General features: G+C 39.6%; 2 protein-coding genes across 3 annotated transcripts; both read left to right on the top strand.

Moving 5' to 3' along the window:
* Nucleotides 1–136: 136 nt before the first annotated feature.
* On the top strand, nt 137–2,992 carry si:ch73-54f23.2 (uncharacterized). 2 transcript variants are annotated; one of them, XM_055211400.2, is made up of 2 exons: nt 137–619; nt 1,285–2,992. In XM_055211400.2, exons 1-2 carry the CDS (start codon nt 326–328, stop codon nt 2,575–2,577), a joined length of 1,587 nt encoding a protein of 528 aa, XP_055067375.2. In that variant the 5' UTR covers nt 137–325; the 3' UTR covers nt 2,578–2,992. The 2 variants fall into 2 exon arrangements, with proteins under 2 accessions (XP_055067375.2, XP_055067374.2); XM_055211399.2 differs by having other exon boundaries at nt 139–619; nt 1,282–2,992.
* Nucleotides 2,993–4,221: 1,229 nt separating this feature from the next.
* Nucleotides 4,222–16,436, top strand: vars1 (valyl-tRNA synthetase 1). The gene is made up of 31 exons (XM_073872054.1): nt 4,222–4,372; nt 4,905–5,249; nt 5,347–5,490; nt 5,621–5,816; nt 5,897–6,012; nt 6,092–6,171; nt 6,263–6,363; nt 6,650–6,773; nt 6,965–7,129; nt 7,215–7,296; nt 7,420–7,539; nt 8,373–8,489; nt 8,630–8,710; nt 8,801–8,891; nt 8,999–9,123; nt 9,490–9,593; nt 10,587–10,749; nt 10,833–10,919; nt 11,200–11,309; nt 11,794–11,865; nt 11,994–12,114; nt 12,199–12,303; nt 12,388–12,456; nt 12,551–12,629; nt 12,736–12,866; nt 14,702–14,854; nt 14,961–15,179; nt 15,291–15,402; nt 15,521–15,699; nt 15,960–16,114; nt 16,241–16,436. The coding sequence occupies exons 2-31, from the start codon at nt 4,905–4,907 to the stop codon at nt 16,302–16,304; spliced, it is 3,810 nt and encodes a 1,269-aa protein (XP_073728155.1). The 5' UTR covers nt 4,222–4,372; the 3' UTR covers nt 16,305–16,436.
* Nucleotides 16,437–17,856: the final 1,420 nt, after the last annotated feature.

The raw sequence follows: 17,856 nt of genomic DNA, 5'->3' as shown, positions 1-17,856 counted from the left end.
CCGGTAGTCATCAAGGCGTGTGAGAGGTGTGTGTACTGGTTTTTGTACATTTATAGTAATACTGAGACAAGGTGTAGTCAAAAAGTGATTTAAAAGGGAGGGATGGATGAAAAAGAGTGAGAGAGAGAGTGTGTGTGTGAGAGAGAGAGAGAGAGAGAGAAAGGGGGAGGGATAAGAAAGGTGAGATTCTGGCCAGACTCATTCTGCACAGGGAAAGAGAGCGAGGAGGAGGAACATATTAGGGGGGTCTTGTTTTGTGTAACTGCTAGTTCAGCACTGTTAGCTGCTTTAGCCGTCTCTGCTTTGATGTACTGAGGGGTTTGCCATGCCGTTTGCGTTACCTCGGCTCGCTGTGTGTGTGTATGCAGTATTAAATGTTGTTTTGGTCTGGGCAAACACACACACGGTTCTTGATCCAGGGTTCTCTCATTGTAAGGAGTGCTTTTTCAAAGGCACACCTCCATCATCACTGTCTGAAGTGGGTTTGGAGCAGAGGTGTCACAGACAGCTGACCGGACGGCCTTTTGCATCGCTTTATAACACTGGCTGTCAGACCACCGTCTATACAGCCCTTCATCTCAGCCAGGCTAATGGATGGGGCAGAGGAGAGCAGGATAAGGTGAGACAGGTCCATTTGACCTTCTGGCATGCTTTTATCTATTGGAGCTAAAGCGCCTCATCATGCAGTCAGTTTTTTGGCTCGGATGACAGACAATGATGTTAGCAATTCTAAGATAATGGGTTTAATTTATAAGAAGCACATTTGCTGATAAAGTGAATGCGGTTTTAGATAAAAGTGTGTTGAAGTGTATGAAAATGTAAATGATGGGGCAGTAGTATTAAATAAGCATTATGCAAAAGCATGTGCATTTTAATTAAAGTAATGTCTTGCTGAACAACATCCATTAGAGTTTTGCTGACATGCTAGTCAAGCAAAAGAGAAAAATCTCATTAAGCCTTTTACGGGTCATTGTTAATAGATGTGCACAAGTACAATAGATGCAAGAACAGCCCTTGTAAGGCAGCCTGATGTCTTAATGGTGCTATTCATTGAAACTCCATAGAAACAGACTCGGACTGGTTGTTTCTTTTAGTCGCACCTCAAAACAAACATCTCATTCCTCTTTGTCAAGCACCGCCCTGAACTTTAAATAATAATTATTTTAATGCTATCTATTATGAATATTGTGTTTCAAAAAATACACTGGAATGTTTCAAATGTATACTTAAGCATGTAAATAAATAATGAGTAATTAAGTATCTGTCTCTTACATACATCAGCAGGATGCTGAAGGGCAGATCAATGAAGATTCCCATGTGGCCATCCCAGCCCTCTACACAGAAACTATCGGTGAAACCCCATCTTCCTCGAATTCGCCTCTTTTGAAGTGGGACACTCTGACAGCAGGACTGATACGGAGCTCGGTCATACCAATGTGCTCAAAGACAAGTGGGGAAATATATGTGCAAAGTGGTGTGGGAAGATTTAATGAATGTGGAGGGAAAGAGTTGTGGTCAGCAGTGTGTTGTGCTGCTTCAAATGAGAATGACAGGTTCAGTGTTGGGCTAATAAAGGGTGGGGAGGTGAAGGTAGTGAGCATTAAGGCATTAGAGGAGCTGATAGGAGTTACAGGCCTGTTTTCGGGAGGCTGTGGCGGGGAAGGAGATCACAGTTCAAAGTTCACATCACTCATTACAGAGCAGCTCAACAGCATCCAAACATCCTCGTCTGAGGTGCAAAGTGAGACGGATGTAGCCAAACAGACAGTACTGGAAACATCAGACTTAGAAAATGAAGAAGTGACATCACGGCATGTCAACAGTGAAGACCAAAGCTACACATCTTCCTTGGACTCAGAGATGGACCTTCAGGAGAGCACCAATGAGAGCTCGGAGTCTGTCGTATTATATGTTTTATCTTCCACCGTCTCACTCCTTTATACTCCTTTCTCTCCGATTGTAAACAGAGTCATCAATTTTCCATTTCAGGTCGCATATGTTGTCAAGGAAGATCTGTGCGTTTTAGCTTCTGTACCTGTTGACAGCCTAACCCTAGTTAGCAATCTGGGCTCAGGTGTGTCATCTGGGGTTTCACGTGTTTTTAACACCTTGTACGAGACTGGGGAGGTAACTACATGTACGCTTTACTCATGTGTCAGTTTGCTGGTCAACAGTCTGCTGCTGGTGCTCCAGGAGGGATTCGTAGGCATTGGCACACTGGTGTGGGATGTCCTATGTTTGATGATGGGCACAGTATGTAATGGTTTTACGATCTGCAAGGTGGTGCTTGGGTCAATCTGTTACCAGATGCTAGACTACATGTATGCGTTATGCTCAGAATTGGGCCACCAGATGTCAACAGTGGGTTGTGGGATAGGAAAACTTACCTGGGTAAGTGGAAAGGGTGTGGGCAATCTGCTTAAAATGGCGGCGTCTGTTGTATTTGGGGTGGTGGGGAATACAATAGAGAATGTGCAGGAAGCTTTTGAAGACAGCTGGGGGGGATCGTCTGTAGTGGAGTTACCTGAAATCCAGCCTCCATCAGAAGTACATACACCTGAAGTGGCTGGTGAATAGAATTGTGTATGCTAATGTTTAACAACTGATTTGCATATTATACTAAAATAGTGTCTTGCCAACAGCGCACCAAATATTATATAGCATGTGAATATGGATGAAAAACAACTTTACATGTTGCCTTAAAACAGACAGAAAGACATAAACTATAAAATACATATTAGTTTTTTAATTCTTTTATAAAGGCTTTGTTTTGGGCTGCAGTATTATGAAATTACTAAAGATCTGTTGTGGAAATGAAGGTGTTTGGGGTGATTTATAACAAAGTTCAAGATGCTGCAATGTTTATGATGACATCTAAAAAAAAGATGATGTTATTGTTGTGAAATGTTTGTTATTTCATCTGACATGTAAGCTCTGCGATGTGTCATGGTTTATATGATGCAATAAAAACCTTTGAGTTATGCAATCTGTATTGAACGATCTATTATTATGTATTTATTAAAAAGAGCAAGGTCCACTTCTGTGTTATATACTTGAATCTACAGTGCATCTGAATGAGATTTAATTATAAAAATGAGAATAAATAAAAATGCAGACAAATATGAATTGAAACATCACTTTTTACTCATCATTTAGAATGGTACCACCAGTAATAAACATGTCCAATATGGCAAAAAATGCATTTCTCTGGCCATAAATATATTTTAAATATATGATAAATGCATTTTGTAGAATGTTATGCTCAATTGAATATATTTTTGAATTTGGAAATATATTTAGTTTTAACCTTCATATATCAACATATATTTAAAATGTATTTCAAGGGTAAGCAAATATATTTCTTACCCTTAAATTTTACATGCCTAACAATATTTTAAATATATGCTTAATACAAGTTAATTTTATAATGTATATTTTTGAAGTTGAAAATATATTTAATTTTAACCTTTTTAAAACTCTTATCTTTACAAGATTGAAATATATGGAAGGCGTTTAATGCTTTAAATGTATTTACTTTTAAAATATATTTAAAAATATACTAAAAATGGCCACAAAATATATCGGTGAAAATATATTTTGGTAAACACATTCCAAAATATATTTCAGCCAATATATTTATGGCCACTTTTTGTATATTTTTAAATAGACATATGGGGTATCTCTGAAATCCAGACTAAAGTCTCATGATGTAATTTTAAGATAAGTCGCATCAAAATTTGATTTAAATCATTGATTTCACATTGATTTCAATCATGAAGGTAAATCTGAAAGATATCAAGGTTGTATTTTCACAGAATGTTCTTTACAAAATTGTATTTAAAAAATCGTTAAACCTGTATGAATTTTTTTTCTGATAACCACAAAAGTAGATATTTTAAGAAATGATGGTAAACACACAGCATATAGTGACCATAGACTTCCATAGTAGGAATAAAAAAATATGGTGGAATTTAATGGGTACCCTCAACTGTGTGCTTACAATCATTTATCACAATACTTTTTTCCCTACTGTGGAAGTTAGTGGTCACTATCTGCTGTGTGTTTACCATCATTTCTCAAAATATCTTCTTTTGTGTTCACCAGAAAAAATTAATTCATACAGGTTTAGAACAACATGAGGATTTGTAAATGATGAGAGAATTTTCATTTTAAAGTGAACTATCCCTTTAAATGTGATGATAAAGTAAAGGATTTCTATTTAGTTACATCAGAGCGCCCCTGCTGGTGACTCCGCTGTTGCAGGATTATTGCGTCAGACGGGACTCTTACGACTGTATATATAGCTTTACGGCAGCCCCTGAAGAAGTCACTTCATGCTGGATTTAGGCTGACGTTTACCTCTGTTTCCTAGGTGAGAAATTAATATATTCAGTACGACTTAAGGTTTATTATTATATCAGGATAAAGGGTTTTTAAAAGAGACTATAACTTATTTATTTTTCTAAACTTTACCGGCATGTATAGCTATCTTATAGAGCATGTGTTTAGCCATTAGCTACTTCAGAAGTCTCCAGTTATAAGTCAAAAATTAATTATAATGTAATTGTAAGGTAAATTATCAAAAGATTACGCACAAGCGACCAGAAAGCATTAATAAAGTCATGAATATTCCTACTGCTTTTATTTTTAACCATTTCTATATTTTATTTTTATGGTATGATTACGAAAAAGTCAGTATTGTGTGTAATAGAAAATGAAAGAAATATTAGCGTCTCTTTTGTCTTGTTTGATCACGTGACTTAGAGGAAGGTGCCCCAGTCTTGATCATCTCATAGTACTTTTGTTCTATTAAAGAGATTGAGGGCTGATAAAGGTGCACACTGTACAACACTGCTGTGAATTATTGCTCATGATCTAATGTTTTCTCTTTTAAATAAAGCTAGATGGACACTCTTTACATCTCTCCCCACCCTGATGACTTCAGGAGTCTGTTGCCATTGATCGCTGCTGAGTACTGCCAATCGCCTCCAAGAGCAGTGCATGAGGATCCTCCGGCTGAGGTTGCCAGATCTCGTCCGGCACTGGTTTCGGCTGGTGCTGGTGGGGCGGTGATCACTGGTGCCAACGCTGTGAGCTGGTACCTGGCTGCAGCTGGTAAACGTACAGGCAGCGACAAGAAACAAGAAAGTCAGGTGTGGCAATGGCTGAGCTTCGCTGACAATGAGTTAACGCCTGTGGCTTGTGCTGTGACATTCCCTCTGCTTGGGGTCATGGGAGTTGACAAGAAGGTGATTCTGTGTGTTTGTGCTTTAATATGATGTATACAGTATATGGTGTCCCTACTTCTGATGGAGTATCTTAATCTTAAATGACTTTTCTCTGTAGGTTCAGCAGAGTTCCCGGGCAGAGCTGCTACGTGTGCTTAAAGTTTTAGATAAGACCTTAGAAACGCGGACGTTTCTGGTCGGGGAGGGTGTAACTCTGGCAGATATGGCTGTTGCTATGGCATCTCTGCTGCCATTCAAATATGTGAGTGCACTTTTGTAACCATTTTAAATTTTTTGTTATTAAATTAACATTTTTAAGAATTGGTATTGAGTAGTACTGTTACCATAAGAATGATTATAAGAAATCACAGTGTACCTTATTTCTCTTAAAGGCATTGGAACCTGCAGACAGGAAGTCATTGGTGAATGTGACCAGATGGTTTGGGACTTGCGTGAACCAGCCACAGTTCCTGAAAGTGTTGGGTAAAATATCACTGTGTGAGAAAATGGGCCCAGTGACACCCAAACCCACCACAGCCACCAACAACGGTGCCACCCATGATGCATCCAGCAATGCAGCTGGTAATGGTAAGAATCTGTGTGTGTAATTGTGTCAAATCAATCTCTAATTCATTAGTGTTCATTTGTTGTTTGCTTGTTACTCTCAGGTCCTCCCAAAACGGAGGCTCAGCTGAAGAAAGAGGCCAAGAAGCGTGAAAAGTTAGAGAAGTTTCAACAGAAGAAGGATATGGAAGAGAAAAAGAAGCAGCAACCTCAGACAGAAGTAGAGCAATATTCTCTTTTACTGAAGATAAAAAATGTTTTTATTTGTCATGCTTCTTAGTCTTATTTTGCTCAAATAGAAAAAAGCCAAACCTGAGAAGAAGGAATTGGGTGTGATCTCCTACAACATCCCCACTCCACCCGGAGAGAAAAAAGATGTGTGTCGTTGTTTGTTTTGTCAGTTTCATTGTTTTGAGGTTACTTGATGCATAGCTGATTATTTCGCATGATCTTTAATGTGTTTTAGATGTCTTAAGTCCTCTACCTGATTCATACAGTCCTCAGTATGTGGAAGCTGCCTGGTACCCCTGGTGGGAGAAACAGGGGTTCTTTAAGCCTGAATATGGGAGGACAATAATCTATTACATTTTATCTAGATTTTCCTTAATACAGTAAACCCTATACACACTGTCATTCAAAGGTTTAGGTTCATTTCATTAACGTTTCACATTATTTTGAAATATTATGATATTAAGGTGTATTCTTGTCATTACAAGGTTTCCTTTATTAGGCATGTTATTTTATTGTCATGAGTCTACTATTATTTCAAAATGTGAAAAAATAAGTAGTAGGCCTTTGAATGTTGGTGTACATACAATGCTAACTCTGTTGTTTCTCTGCTATGATTAATCAGAGGAAGAGCGTAAGTGAGCCCAACTCGCGTGGAGTGTTTATGATGTGTATTCCCCCGCCCAATGTGACCGGATCCCTGCACCTTGGCCACGCCTTAACCAATGCTATTCAGGACACCTTGACCAGATGGTAACGTCATGCTTATTATGAATAATTAACATGATTGTTATACAATTTTAGCAAGTACAGTAATAACAGTGTTATACTGTATAGTAATTACATTAAGACTTTACATTACATCACATTACAAGACCAGATGTAGATGATACCTCATAAATAATGCATGACTAAATCTGTTTGTTCGCTGTATGATGATGCAGGCACAGGATGAGAGGAGAGACCACACTGTGGAACCCTGGCTGTGATCATGCTGGTATCGCCACACAGGTGGTGGTGGAGAAGAAACTGATGAGAGAGAGACAGATGAGCAGACATGACCTCGGGAGAGAGAACTTCATCCAGGAGGTCTGGAAGTGGAAGAACGAGTGAGTATGAGAAGAGAAGGAAAGGATGTTGATGGATAATTTAGCTTAAATAAAAAAATTGTTCCTTCTTTTTGGTATTGGACAGAAAGGGAGATCGTATCTACCACCAGCTGAGGAAGCTGGGCTCCTCTCTAGACTGGGACAGAGCTTGTTTCACCATGGATACTGTAAGTATTTTGCATAAAACCCAAAGAGATGCACAGTTGCCAATCATTATGTAGTCAGTTTATTCATTTTGCAGTGATGAAAGCTGTCTGTCTTTAATCGTCTGTAACACTGTCTGCATGCAGAAACTGTCATTTGCAGTCCAGGAGGCTTTTATACGCATGCACGAGGAGGGCGTGATCTACAGAAGCAAGAGACTGGTCAACTGGTCTTGCACTCTCAACTCGGCCATCTCTGACATAGAGGTACATTTCTGTCGGAGCTTTCTTTAAAGGGGACATATCACGAAAATTAGACTTTTTTATGTTTAAGTGCTATAATTGGTCCCCAGTGCTTCTATCAACCTAGAAAATATAACAGATCAACCCAATAACTTAGTTTTGGTAAACAATTCTCTACAAGCATGTGAAAAAATAGGTCATTGAAATTTGGCTCCCCCTGTGATGTTAGAAGGGGATAATACTGCCCCTTAATCTGCACTATCCAACAACAACAACACTGCATTTTAGTGCAGAGATCAGCTCATTTTCATTTAAAACTTCACATATGTACTCTGGGGACACCAAAGATTTATTTGACATCTTAAATTTTTTTTGTGAAATGTCCCCTTTAACATCAGTTGTTTGAGTCAAAGTTATTTTCGAGGGGCGAGAACCAGAAAGGCGTAAGTGACATTTTGGGTGAAATTGAGATGTAAATACCTAATGAAAGCTCTTGATGAGCTGCCAAAGGGACACGCATGAATACATAATCAATTTGGAGTTATAAAAGTTTGAAATTAATACACCAAACCATGGTAATTATTTTGTGTTGGCTGTCCTGTATATCACTTACACCCCTCTGGTTCTCACTGCTCGTTTTGCAGTTTTTAGACCCATGTGAAATCAGAGTCAACGTTTATAGTCAGTTATTTCATCATGAGGGAGAGTACAAGATGACAGAATTTTAATGGGGCCATTTATATGCAAAAGTGGAAATGGCAGAAGTAGCAACTTCCCTAAAAATCTCAGAGTTTTATAATTTTGATATTTAAACTTTTTTAGGTCTGGTGATCTTTGCATATCGTTTTATGTTCCAGGTGGATAAAAAGGAGCTGACAGGGCGGACTCTTCTTCCTGTGCCGGGATACAAGGAGAAGGTTGAATTTGGAGTGCTGGTATCTTTCGCATATAAAATTGAAGGAACAGATGAGGAGATCATGTCCATACAAGACATTTCCACAACCATTTGCATTGCTTTATCAGTTGACCTACAGGAACACCTAAGACTTAATTCTTGAGTGCAAAAAATATGATGGTTTAAATTAAACAATGATGTTCTCTCTCAGATGAGGAGGTTGTGGTGGCCACCACACGTATTGAAACCATGCTTGGAGATACAGCTGTGGCTGTCCACCCTAATGACCCCAGATATCAGGTGATACCTAACTTTCTTTTGTAAAGGTTCTGTTTGTTTCATCATACAATAAAGATCAACTGACTGAAACATTGAACTGTGTCTGTCCAGCATCTCAAAGGAAAGATGGTTGTTCATCCATTCTGTGACAGAAAGATGCCGGTGGTGTTTGATGACTTTGTGGATATGAACTTTGGAACAGGTAATAATCGGATATTCAGAGAAAAGCAACAGATCTGCACCCTATAGTTTTAATATTTCTAATTAGGAATATGCGTGTGAGGTTTAAATGACAGTTTTGTTGTACAGGTGCGGTGAAAATCACTCCTGCCCATGACCATAATGATTATGAGGTGGGAGAGAGACACAAACTACCTTTCATTAACATCCTGGATGAAAATGGCCTCCTCATCAATGTCCCTCCTCCATTCCTGGTACACACACACATGCTTTAATATAAAGTCCTGTTTTACAGCTGTATAAATGTCTCAAACTTGGTCTGACCACCTGAGATTGGACCATCTGAAACTTTTGTTTTAGTGCAGTCGTTGATAGACTGTTGAGTAAGCAGTGACTTATTTTTGTCAAGAACTGTATTTGTATTTACACTGTAAATTTAGACCACGTTGAATGTAGTATTGTACCCCGTTCACAGAAATGTTACTGCTGACCACTTGCGATCAGATCACCTGAGATGTTAATTCAATAGTGTAAGCACGTTTCACATAGATGATGAACTGTGGGACTTACTCCAGACTAACAGGATGTTATATGAATGATCTGTTGCTGTGGTCTTTTAGGGAATGAAGCGTTTCGAGGCGAGGAAAGCTGTGCTTCAGGCTCTGAAAGACAAAGGCCAGTTTAAGGAGGTCAAAGACAATCCTATGGTGGTGCCTGTGTGCAGGTAAAACACAGACTCCCATTCAACTACAGTTTTTAAGAGGATAGTTCACCCAAAAATGAAAATAATGTCATTAATGACTCACCCTCATTTCGTTCCAAACTCGTAAGACCTCCATTCATCTTCAGAAACACAGTTTAAGAGGTTTTAGATTTAGTCTAACCCTTCATTGAAAAATCTATGTACGGTATACTGTCCATGTCCAGAAAGGTAATAAAAACATCATCAAAGTAGTCCATGTGACATCAGTGGGTCAGTTCAAATTTGTTGAAGCAAGGAAAAAAAATTTTGGTCCAAAAATGACAACTTTATTCAGCATTGTCTTCTCTTCCGCGTCTGTTGCGAATGCGCATGCACAGTGACGCTGCTGACGTAAGGCGGTTATCCACAGGCATGTTTGCGAATATATATTTTTTTCAAACTTACAGCGTGCGTTTCCCTCAGACTGTAAATGAAGCTCGGGTGTCAAAAAAAGCTGGGGCGCACCAGATAACACGTCAGCCGCGTCGTGCGTCAGCAGTGCCACTGTAGTCTCGTGCATGCGGTTTACAACAGACCCGGAAGAGAAGACAATGCTGAATAAAGTTGTATTTTTTTTATTTTTGGACCAAAATGTATTTTTGATGCTTCAACACATTCTAACTGACCCACTGATGTCACATGGACTACTTTGATTATGTGTTGTTTACCTTTCTGGACATGGACATTATACCGTACATAGATTTTCAATGGAGGGTCAGAAAGCTCTCGGACTAAATACAAAACAACTTAAACTGTGTTTCTTACAAGTTTGGAACGACATGTGGGTGAGTCATTAATGACATTATTTTCATTTTTGGGTGAACTATCCCTTTAATGTTTGCTGTTAGTCGGACAGATTGCTCTGACCCAAACTCATGCCATTGGTTAGGCTTATCTTACAATTTCTGGGCTGATCAGACACAGAGAGCAATGTCCTGAAAGCACAAAAGGAGTAAATGTGTGTGTTTTTCTCAGCCGTTCTAAGGACATAGTCGAGCCCTTGTTGAAGCCCCAGTGGTACGTAGACTGCACAGAAATGGGCAAGCAGGCCGCAGATGTTGTCAGAAGTGGAGAACTGAAGATCATCCCCGACCACCACCTCAAGACCTGGTTCAACTGGATGGACAACATCAGGGACCCATCCATTTCCAGCTGACCTTCTCTCTCCTTGAGTTTGTGGCCTGTGTGTGGTAACAGGGCTGTTTTTTGGATTTCAGGGACTGGTGCATCTCACGGCAGCTGTGGTGGGGTCACAGGATACCAGCGTACTTCGTAACTGTGAACGATCCATCGGTGAAACCAGGCGAGGTGAGTCGAGAATAAAGTCCTTTTGAGGAAGTCACGTCAATGTGCCGCCATATATCGTCTCCAGGAACAAGACCTGTCGATCCCACTCTTAGTGGATTCCTTTATTTAACGGTTGGCGATTGGCTCTTTCTACTGGGAAGCAGGACTAGAGCACCGTTGCGATCTCCCCCATTCATCTTTGGTCGAGATGCCCAGACGGATGTAGAGCTGAATCAGCTGTCAACATATGACCCGGATACACTAGGATAGTCGGAATTAAGATGTTTCTGTGTGTGTTCAGGATGTGGATGGACATTACTGGGTCAGCGGGAGAACAGAGGAGGAAGCCAGAGATAAAGCAGCCAAACGCTTTAATGTGACTGCAGACAAGATCTCTCTCCGTCAGGATGAGAATCTCACACACACAGACTCCATATCTCTAGCCTCCTCATGCATATCAAATAGAGATACACTATATTGGCCGATCGCCATCGGCCGATAACTGCTTATTTTAATATTATCGGTTATCGGTCTGATAGCAAAATTAGGCCGATAAATGAAATCCGATAAATGATGGATTATTTTGGTTTGTTCAACCACTTCACTTGCTCATTGCTGGGCATGAGAAGTTTTGATTGGTGCTTTCTGTGACATAGCACAAAGATGACACGTGTTGCGGGCTTAAGAAGAGTATGCTAGTCTAGTGCAAAGACAAGATGTCCGCGGTCTGGGAGTTTTTCATTGTGAAAATAATATGAATATTTATCGGCCTATATATATCGGTTATCGCCCCCCAAATATAAAGGGTTATCGGTATCGGCCAAAATTTCCATATCGGTGCATCCCTAATATCAAATATTGATTTTTTTTGTCTGTTGGTGTGTGTTTTAGATGAAGATGTGCTGGACACTTGGTTCTCTTCAGGGATCTTCCCATTCTCCATTTTTGGCTGGCCCAATGAGTCAGATATTAATTTACACACACTTATCCAGTGTCATGCATGTAGGCTACATTTGACAGAATTCAGTTTAATATCTTGAGTGCACAAGTAAAACATTTTTTATATTTAATACATACGTTTGTGTGATAGTCAGAAGACCTGAGAGTGTTTTACCCTGGTACGCTTTTGGAGACCGGCCATGATATCCTCTTCTTCTGGGTGGCTCGTATGGTCATGATGGGTCTCAAACTCACAGGAAAACTTCCTTTCAAAGAGGTGGGTGTGTAGATCTTTAGCATTTCTAGGAGTTTTAGGAGCTTCAAACAGATCAGTAAATCAAGCGTAATGTTATATTGTCAGGTGTACCTGCATGCAGTGGTACGAGATGCACATGGAAGGAAAATGAGCAAGTCTCTGGGTAACGTCATTGATCCTTTGGACGTCATCACTGGCATCTCAGTGGAGGTACAGTAGTGCACACACAGATTAATTATTTTAACGTTAATGCTTTAATTGTGCAAAATTAACTGTGTTTGTATGTATGTGTAGGGTCTTCATGCTCAGCTAACAGACAGTAATCTTGATCCACTGGAGATTGAAAAAGCCAAACAAGGACAGGTACATGAAGTCTCTTCTGTAGTAGACACCAACTTTCTGCCAATTCCTAGGACCACAGTAATACAACTTGTAATATACTTTGTGTATTCTGCAGAAATCTGACTATCCCAATGGAATTCCAGAATGTGGCACGGATGCGCTCAGATTTGCTCTGTGTGCTTACACAAGTCAAGGTAAAAACTGCAATAACCAAAAGCCTATCTTCATTGATCTGATTTGTCTGTTACTGTTGAAGCTACATATAGCGTTCCTCTGATTGGTTATAATTTTCTCTCTTAGGCCGAGATATTAATCTGGATGTAAACAGGATTCTGGGATACAGGCATTTCTGTAATAAGTTGTGGAATGCTGTGAAATTTGCTATGAGGACTCTGGGAGAGGCGTTTGTGCCCTGGGAAAAAGCTCAGCTGAGAGAGACAGACAGCAGAAACGGACAGACAGAAGAACGATAGTGATGGGTGGTCGATGTATAGATGGTTTCAGTGGGACCAACATAAACGGCCTTTGTGGCCCAAACTTAACTTCCGGTAGACTTCAGCAAAGAATCAGTAACAATAAAAACTCTACAGCAAATCATTTATGATATCAATCAAAGTAAATAACCTTAATACAAGTGTATCAGCCATTACACTGAGCTAACGTTACTGTTTAAAATGAATGTATACAATGTTAGCTACAGATCGGCTGCCAAACCTCCATCACACAGGGGTGATCCAAGGTCGCCTTCTGCCCTCATCTTTGTCAATAATAAAAATGTTTCGGTTTGCTAAAGTATTTGTTCCAGAGGTCACTTTACCAGGGTTCCCACGGGTCCTTGAAATCATTGAAAGTTTGTGAATCTGGAGAAAAAAATTCAAGGCCCTGGGAAGTTTTTTAAATATACATAGATAGATACAGGTAATTGAAAGTGCTTGAATCTATTTTATGCAGGAAGTTTTCTGGGGAAAAAAATCCATATAATTCCCTGTGTAGTGTAGGATAATATCATACAATTTCCAGCCTTTTAAGCACAGGTGCTAAACTGTTTGTGTTAAATGCTTATATCTTCTGTATACAAATGTTGATTCATACAAAATGCTTTTTTGCATAGTTGTGTTTGACGCATAAAAACGTCTGGGGTTACGTATGTAACTGTTGTTCCCTGAGAAGGGAATGAGCTGCTGCGTCTCCCTTGCCATACTTCCTGCGTCCCTGTAACGTCGTCTTTGGTAATATTTCAGGTAGTGATATACTTCTTGGCTCCCGCGTCACCCTGTCTTTGTCTTTAAGCCTCACCATTGGTTGAATTTGATATACACATTCAGACGCACTTATCCTAGGAGGTGTCCCCAAAGTGTCACCGCAGTGACGCGAGTTCCCTCGAAAGGGAATTGTAACAATGTATCTCAAACGGTAACACCATGTAAGCTTGCTCTCACTTGAAATGTGTCCCCACATTTAGTCCTTGAATTTGAGGGTATTGGACCTGGAAAGTCCTTGAAAGGTCCTTGAATTTGAAGTTAACTAAGGTGTGGGAACCCTGCTTACCCACTAGCCAGACCATTAAACAAACGCAGACTGGAAACTAACTTCGGGCCAGATGCGTACCAGACAGTGACAGCAAGTGTCTATCCGATGTATGGATAGGCACGAGTAATCGATTAACCGAGTACTCGAATGTGGCATCGACGATCAATCATGAAAACGATGACCGTGTGGGTTTACTTATCTATTATAGATTCATGTTGTATAATACATTTATGTTGTATGAAGGCTTAATATTATGTAGAGTGCGTCATTTAGAAATTGCTTTCGTTTGTGTTTTTTAACCCTTTAGTTAGTGGTTTCTGTTAAACACATTTAATTAATCGAAAATGTAGTATGTGTTAATTTGTCGGTCATAGTTTCTTCAAAATGAAGTTTTATTTGAGTTTTTTTATAAAAAATATTTTATTTTCACCATGAGGTGCCCCTTTGATTGCCCTGCCCCCAGTTAATCGAGTACTCGTTATTCAGACCTATAAATTAATCGGAATGAATAAATGAACATCCCCAGTCCGATGAAAGCATATATAAGGATGTGACTTTAAAAAACATAACTGTGTGATAGAGTTGTTGTTCTGATAGACGATACTATTGTGTATCGCGATCTCACAATGGGGCATACCGTCTAACACTACTGTGTGACTGTATGTATGGCATTATATTGCGTATGCTTTTTGATGGATTGCCCATGTGTTTCTAAATGTTTGATGTTTTTCAGCTGTGTGGCAGTGAGAATGTGTCTGATCGCTGGATTTTGTCCCGTCTGTGTGCGGCAGTAGCTCTGTGTGATGCTGGATTCCAGGCCTACGATTTCCCTGCTATCACCACTGCCATCTACAATTTCTGGCTCTATGAGCTCTGTGACGTCTACCTGGTAATAATAAATATGGCACACCATATCATTTTTATCATTTACTTTTTCTCTATAAACTGTTAAGGTTATTGCAGTCATTTATTACAACTTCTGTAACTTTATGTAGGAGAGTGTAAAGCCAGTGATCAGTAAAACAGATCCAGAAGGACAGAAGGAAGCAGACATCTGCAGGCAGACTCTCTATACCTGTCTAGATGTGGGGCTCCGCCTTCTTTCTCCTATCATGCCTTTCGTTACCGAGGAACTTTATCAGAGGTTGCCAAGGAGGCGGCCTCAGGACAGCCCGCTCAGCATCTGTGTCACATCTTATCCAGACACAACAGAGGTGAGTCACAAAGGGGGCTGGATTATATCCCCAATGAGGTGCACTGATATGTACAGTAGGTTTGAACCCTGACAGTAAATGAACAACACCATTGTGTTTTTGTGGTTGCAGTTCTGTTGGCACAGTGAGGAGATCGACCGTCAGATGGAGTTTGTCATGTCTGTGGTCAGAACCATCCGATCACTCCGGGCCGACTACAACCTGACCAAAACTCGTGCTGACTGTGAGAAACTACACTACACTACAGTACACACAACTCACTGAACTTAACAGAATATACAGCACTAGTTTTACTTGGATGTAACTTAGTAGAAATGTCTCTCTTTTCATTCTGGTCAAAGGTTATCTGCAGTGCATAGACTCTGATACAGCTGCTCTGGTCCAGAAATACAGTCTACAGATCCAGACCTTGTCTTACTCTCAAGCCATTCACCCAGTTGTAGGGGGTGACGGCACTATCCCACAAGGCTGTGCGGTGGCCATCGCCTCAGACAAATGCACTGTTAACCTCATGCTGAAGGTAAAAATCATAACATTGTAGATTTTAATTCTGGCTGTTCCGAAACAACATTTACCAAAATACAAAAATAACTTTAATTAGGATATGCAGTTAATTTTAATTCACATTTCTTAAAATAATACTGGCACACTTTCAACATCCAATTGTTTGGCTTGATGTCAAGAAATAAATTATTCTGTCCTACAGTCACATTTTAATGAGCTGTTTGTGTGTGTAAACATGTTGGTTTTTGAATCCATTATTCTGTTTCTCTCGATCAGGGTTTGATTGACTTAGAAAAGGAGGTCACTAAACTAACAGCGAAGAAAGGAGAGCTGGAGAAACAGATGGAGAAACTGAAGGAGAAGATGGCAAAGAACGACTACAAGGACAAAGTCCCTGTAAAAGTGCAGGAGGCAGATGCTGAGAAGCTGAGCAGGATGGAGGAAAGCAATTTGTCTGAGAGAAGATGGTCTTAAATTACAGTTGTCTGCAGTTGTTGTTTACCAGAAAAGTCTGAGGAAAATTTTTTTTAAGAATGTTTTTTGTCTTTACAGCTGAGACAGAATGAGACCGAACTACAGAAAGTGAAGGAAGCCATTGAGAACTTCAGCAAGATGATGTGACGCACCTCAACTTTCATTTGCTCTCTTTAACTTACAAACTTTTACATTCAGATCCTTTTGTTTAATGTATGTGTCGGTTCAGTCTACTGAAAAATAATATGGGGAACTTGAATAAACATCATCTTAAGATTATGTGTTGTGAATTCTCTATTTAATATGGAAGTGTTGTACAGTCATACAGGGCATCAGCGGTAACACTTGATGAAGGGCATGTCTGAAGCTTGGTCATAGTGACAATTGGCAATCACAGTGGACCACAAAGCATCACAAAAAGACGTTTTTTTTTTTGACAGCCGGTTGCAATACCGATTGCTGGATTAGCTCTAGTGTTATCCATTGCAATAATGAATCTTTTCTCTATTTTTATGCTTCTCTTGCATAAACATGATTGGCTAGCATCTGCAGTAGGTTATTTGCATAAGGCGATCTGATTCGCTGATGCTTGTGTTGAAGCTTAAAAAATGGAGAAATTTAAAGGAACAGTATGTAAGAAATTTATATGAATTAATCATAAAATGGCCCTGATATGCATTACACATTAAGAAATAATTTTCATTTCTAATACTTATATCCCTCACAACAGTGGTCCGGCCAAGATATTGTCATTTAAAAAGTGGAGTTGCAGCCCTCAACTGATGTTTATGTTGTCATGTTGTGTATTGGCCACCAGTTGTGTGATTGCAGTACCAGTTTTAGCCACAAGTTTTGTGATTGCAATACCAGTTTTGACCACAATCCTACATACTGTTCCTTTAAACTTCTGCAATGAGCAACGCCAGTGATGCGATGCTGACAGATCTACAATTCAGTTTGGTAATGCGTGACATCACCCATTCAAAGTAAACGAGAAGCATTAAAGGAAAACACCACCGTTTTTCAATATTTTACTATGTTCTCACCTCAACTTAGACAAATTAATACATGCCTATCTTTTTTCAATGTGTGCACTTATTCTTTGTACAGCCCGTCATGAATGTGTTAGCATTTAGCCTAGCCCCATTCATTCCTTAGGATCCAAACACTTCCATGTTTTTCCTATTTAAAGACTGTTACATGAGTGGTTACACGAGTAAGTGTGGCAGAAAATAAAATGTGGCGATTTTTTAAGTGGATAAAAATGAGAACTATATTGTATGGCGGAAGAGCACTTAGTTTGCAGCATTTCAACCTCGGGCGCAATAATATTGATGAAAGTTTAAAAGACAAGTTTGGTATTTTACACTTAAAAGCCGTGTTTTCAGATTCTTTCTGATGAAATAGAACGATTTTGACTGAAATTTGGACATATGATGCTGGCTCGAGATTTTTCGGGCGTTTGCTCTTTCACCCCACCTCTACAATGTGTGTATAGGTGCACTGGAACAATCCTTCCTAAAATGCATTAAACTTTCGTTTACAAAGACGTGAAACTCACTAAGTGGTCAGGGGTGTTCACTGATATGCTTACACAAAAATCGCTGCAAAAGATGCTTTCCAGGTGTTTTAGCATTCGTTGTAAACTTGTGGACCTATTTTTCAAAACGCCTCACACACGTACATTCTTCCGTTGAGA

This window comes from Misgurnus anguillicaudatus, chromosome 10 (genome assembly GCF_027580225.2).
Source record: "Misgurnus anguillicaudatus chromosome 10, ASM2758022v2, whole genome shotgun sequence".
Classification (NCBI taxonomy): domain Eukaryota; kingdom Metazoa; phylum Chordata; class Actinopteri; order Cypriniformes; family Cobitidae; genus Misgurnus; species Misgurnus anguillicaudatus.
The sequence above is the reverse complement of the archived record's forward strand: the minus strand, read 5'-3'. Positions and strand labels throughout refer to the sequence as shown.

What these genes read in the sequence shown, in the direction of transcription:
- si:ch73-54f23.2 (XM_055211399.2), top strand. Translation starts at nt 326, where the DNA reads ATGCCGTTTGCGTTACCTCGGCTCGCTGTGTGTGTGTATGCAGTATTA. An exon ending in GCAGAGGAGAGCAGGATAAG is followed by an intron (nt 620 to 1,281) that starts GTGAGACAGGTC and finishes TACATACATCAG; the next exon opens with CAGGATGCTGAAGGGCAGAT.
- vars1 (XM_073872054.1), top strand. Translation starts at nt 4,905, where the DNA reads ATGGACACTCTTTACATCTCTCCCCACCCTGATGACTTCAGGAGTCTG. An exon ending in GTCTGGAAGTGGAAGAACGA is followed by an intron (nt 7,130 to 7,214) that starts GTGAGTATGAGA and finishes GGTATTGGACAG; the next exon opens with AAAGGGAGATCGTATCTACC. An exon ending in CTGTTAACCTCATGCTGAAG is followed by an intron (nt 15,700 to 15,959) that starts GTAAAAATCATA and finishes TCTCTCGATCAG; the next exon opens with GGTTTGATTGACTTAGAAAA.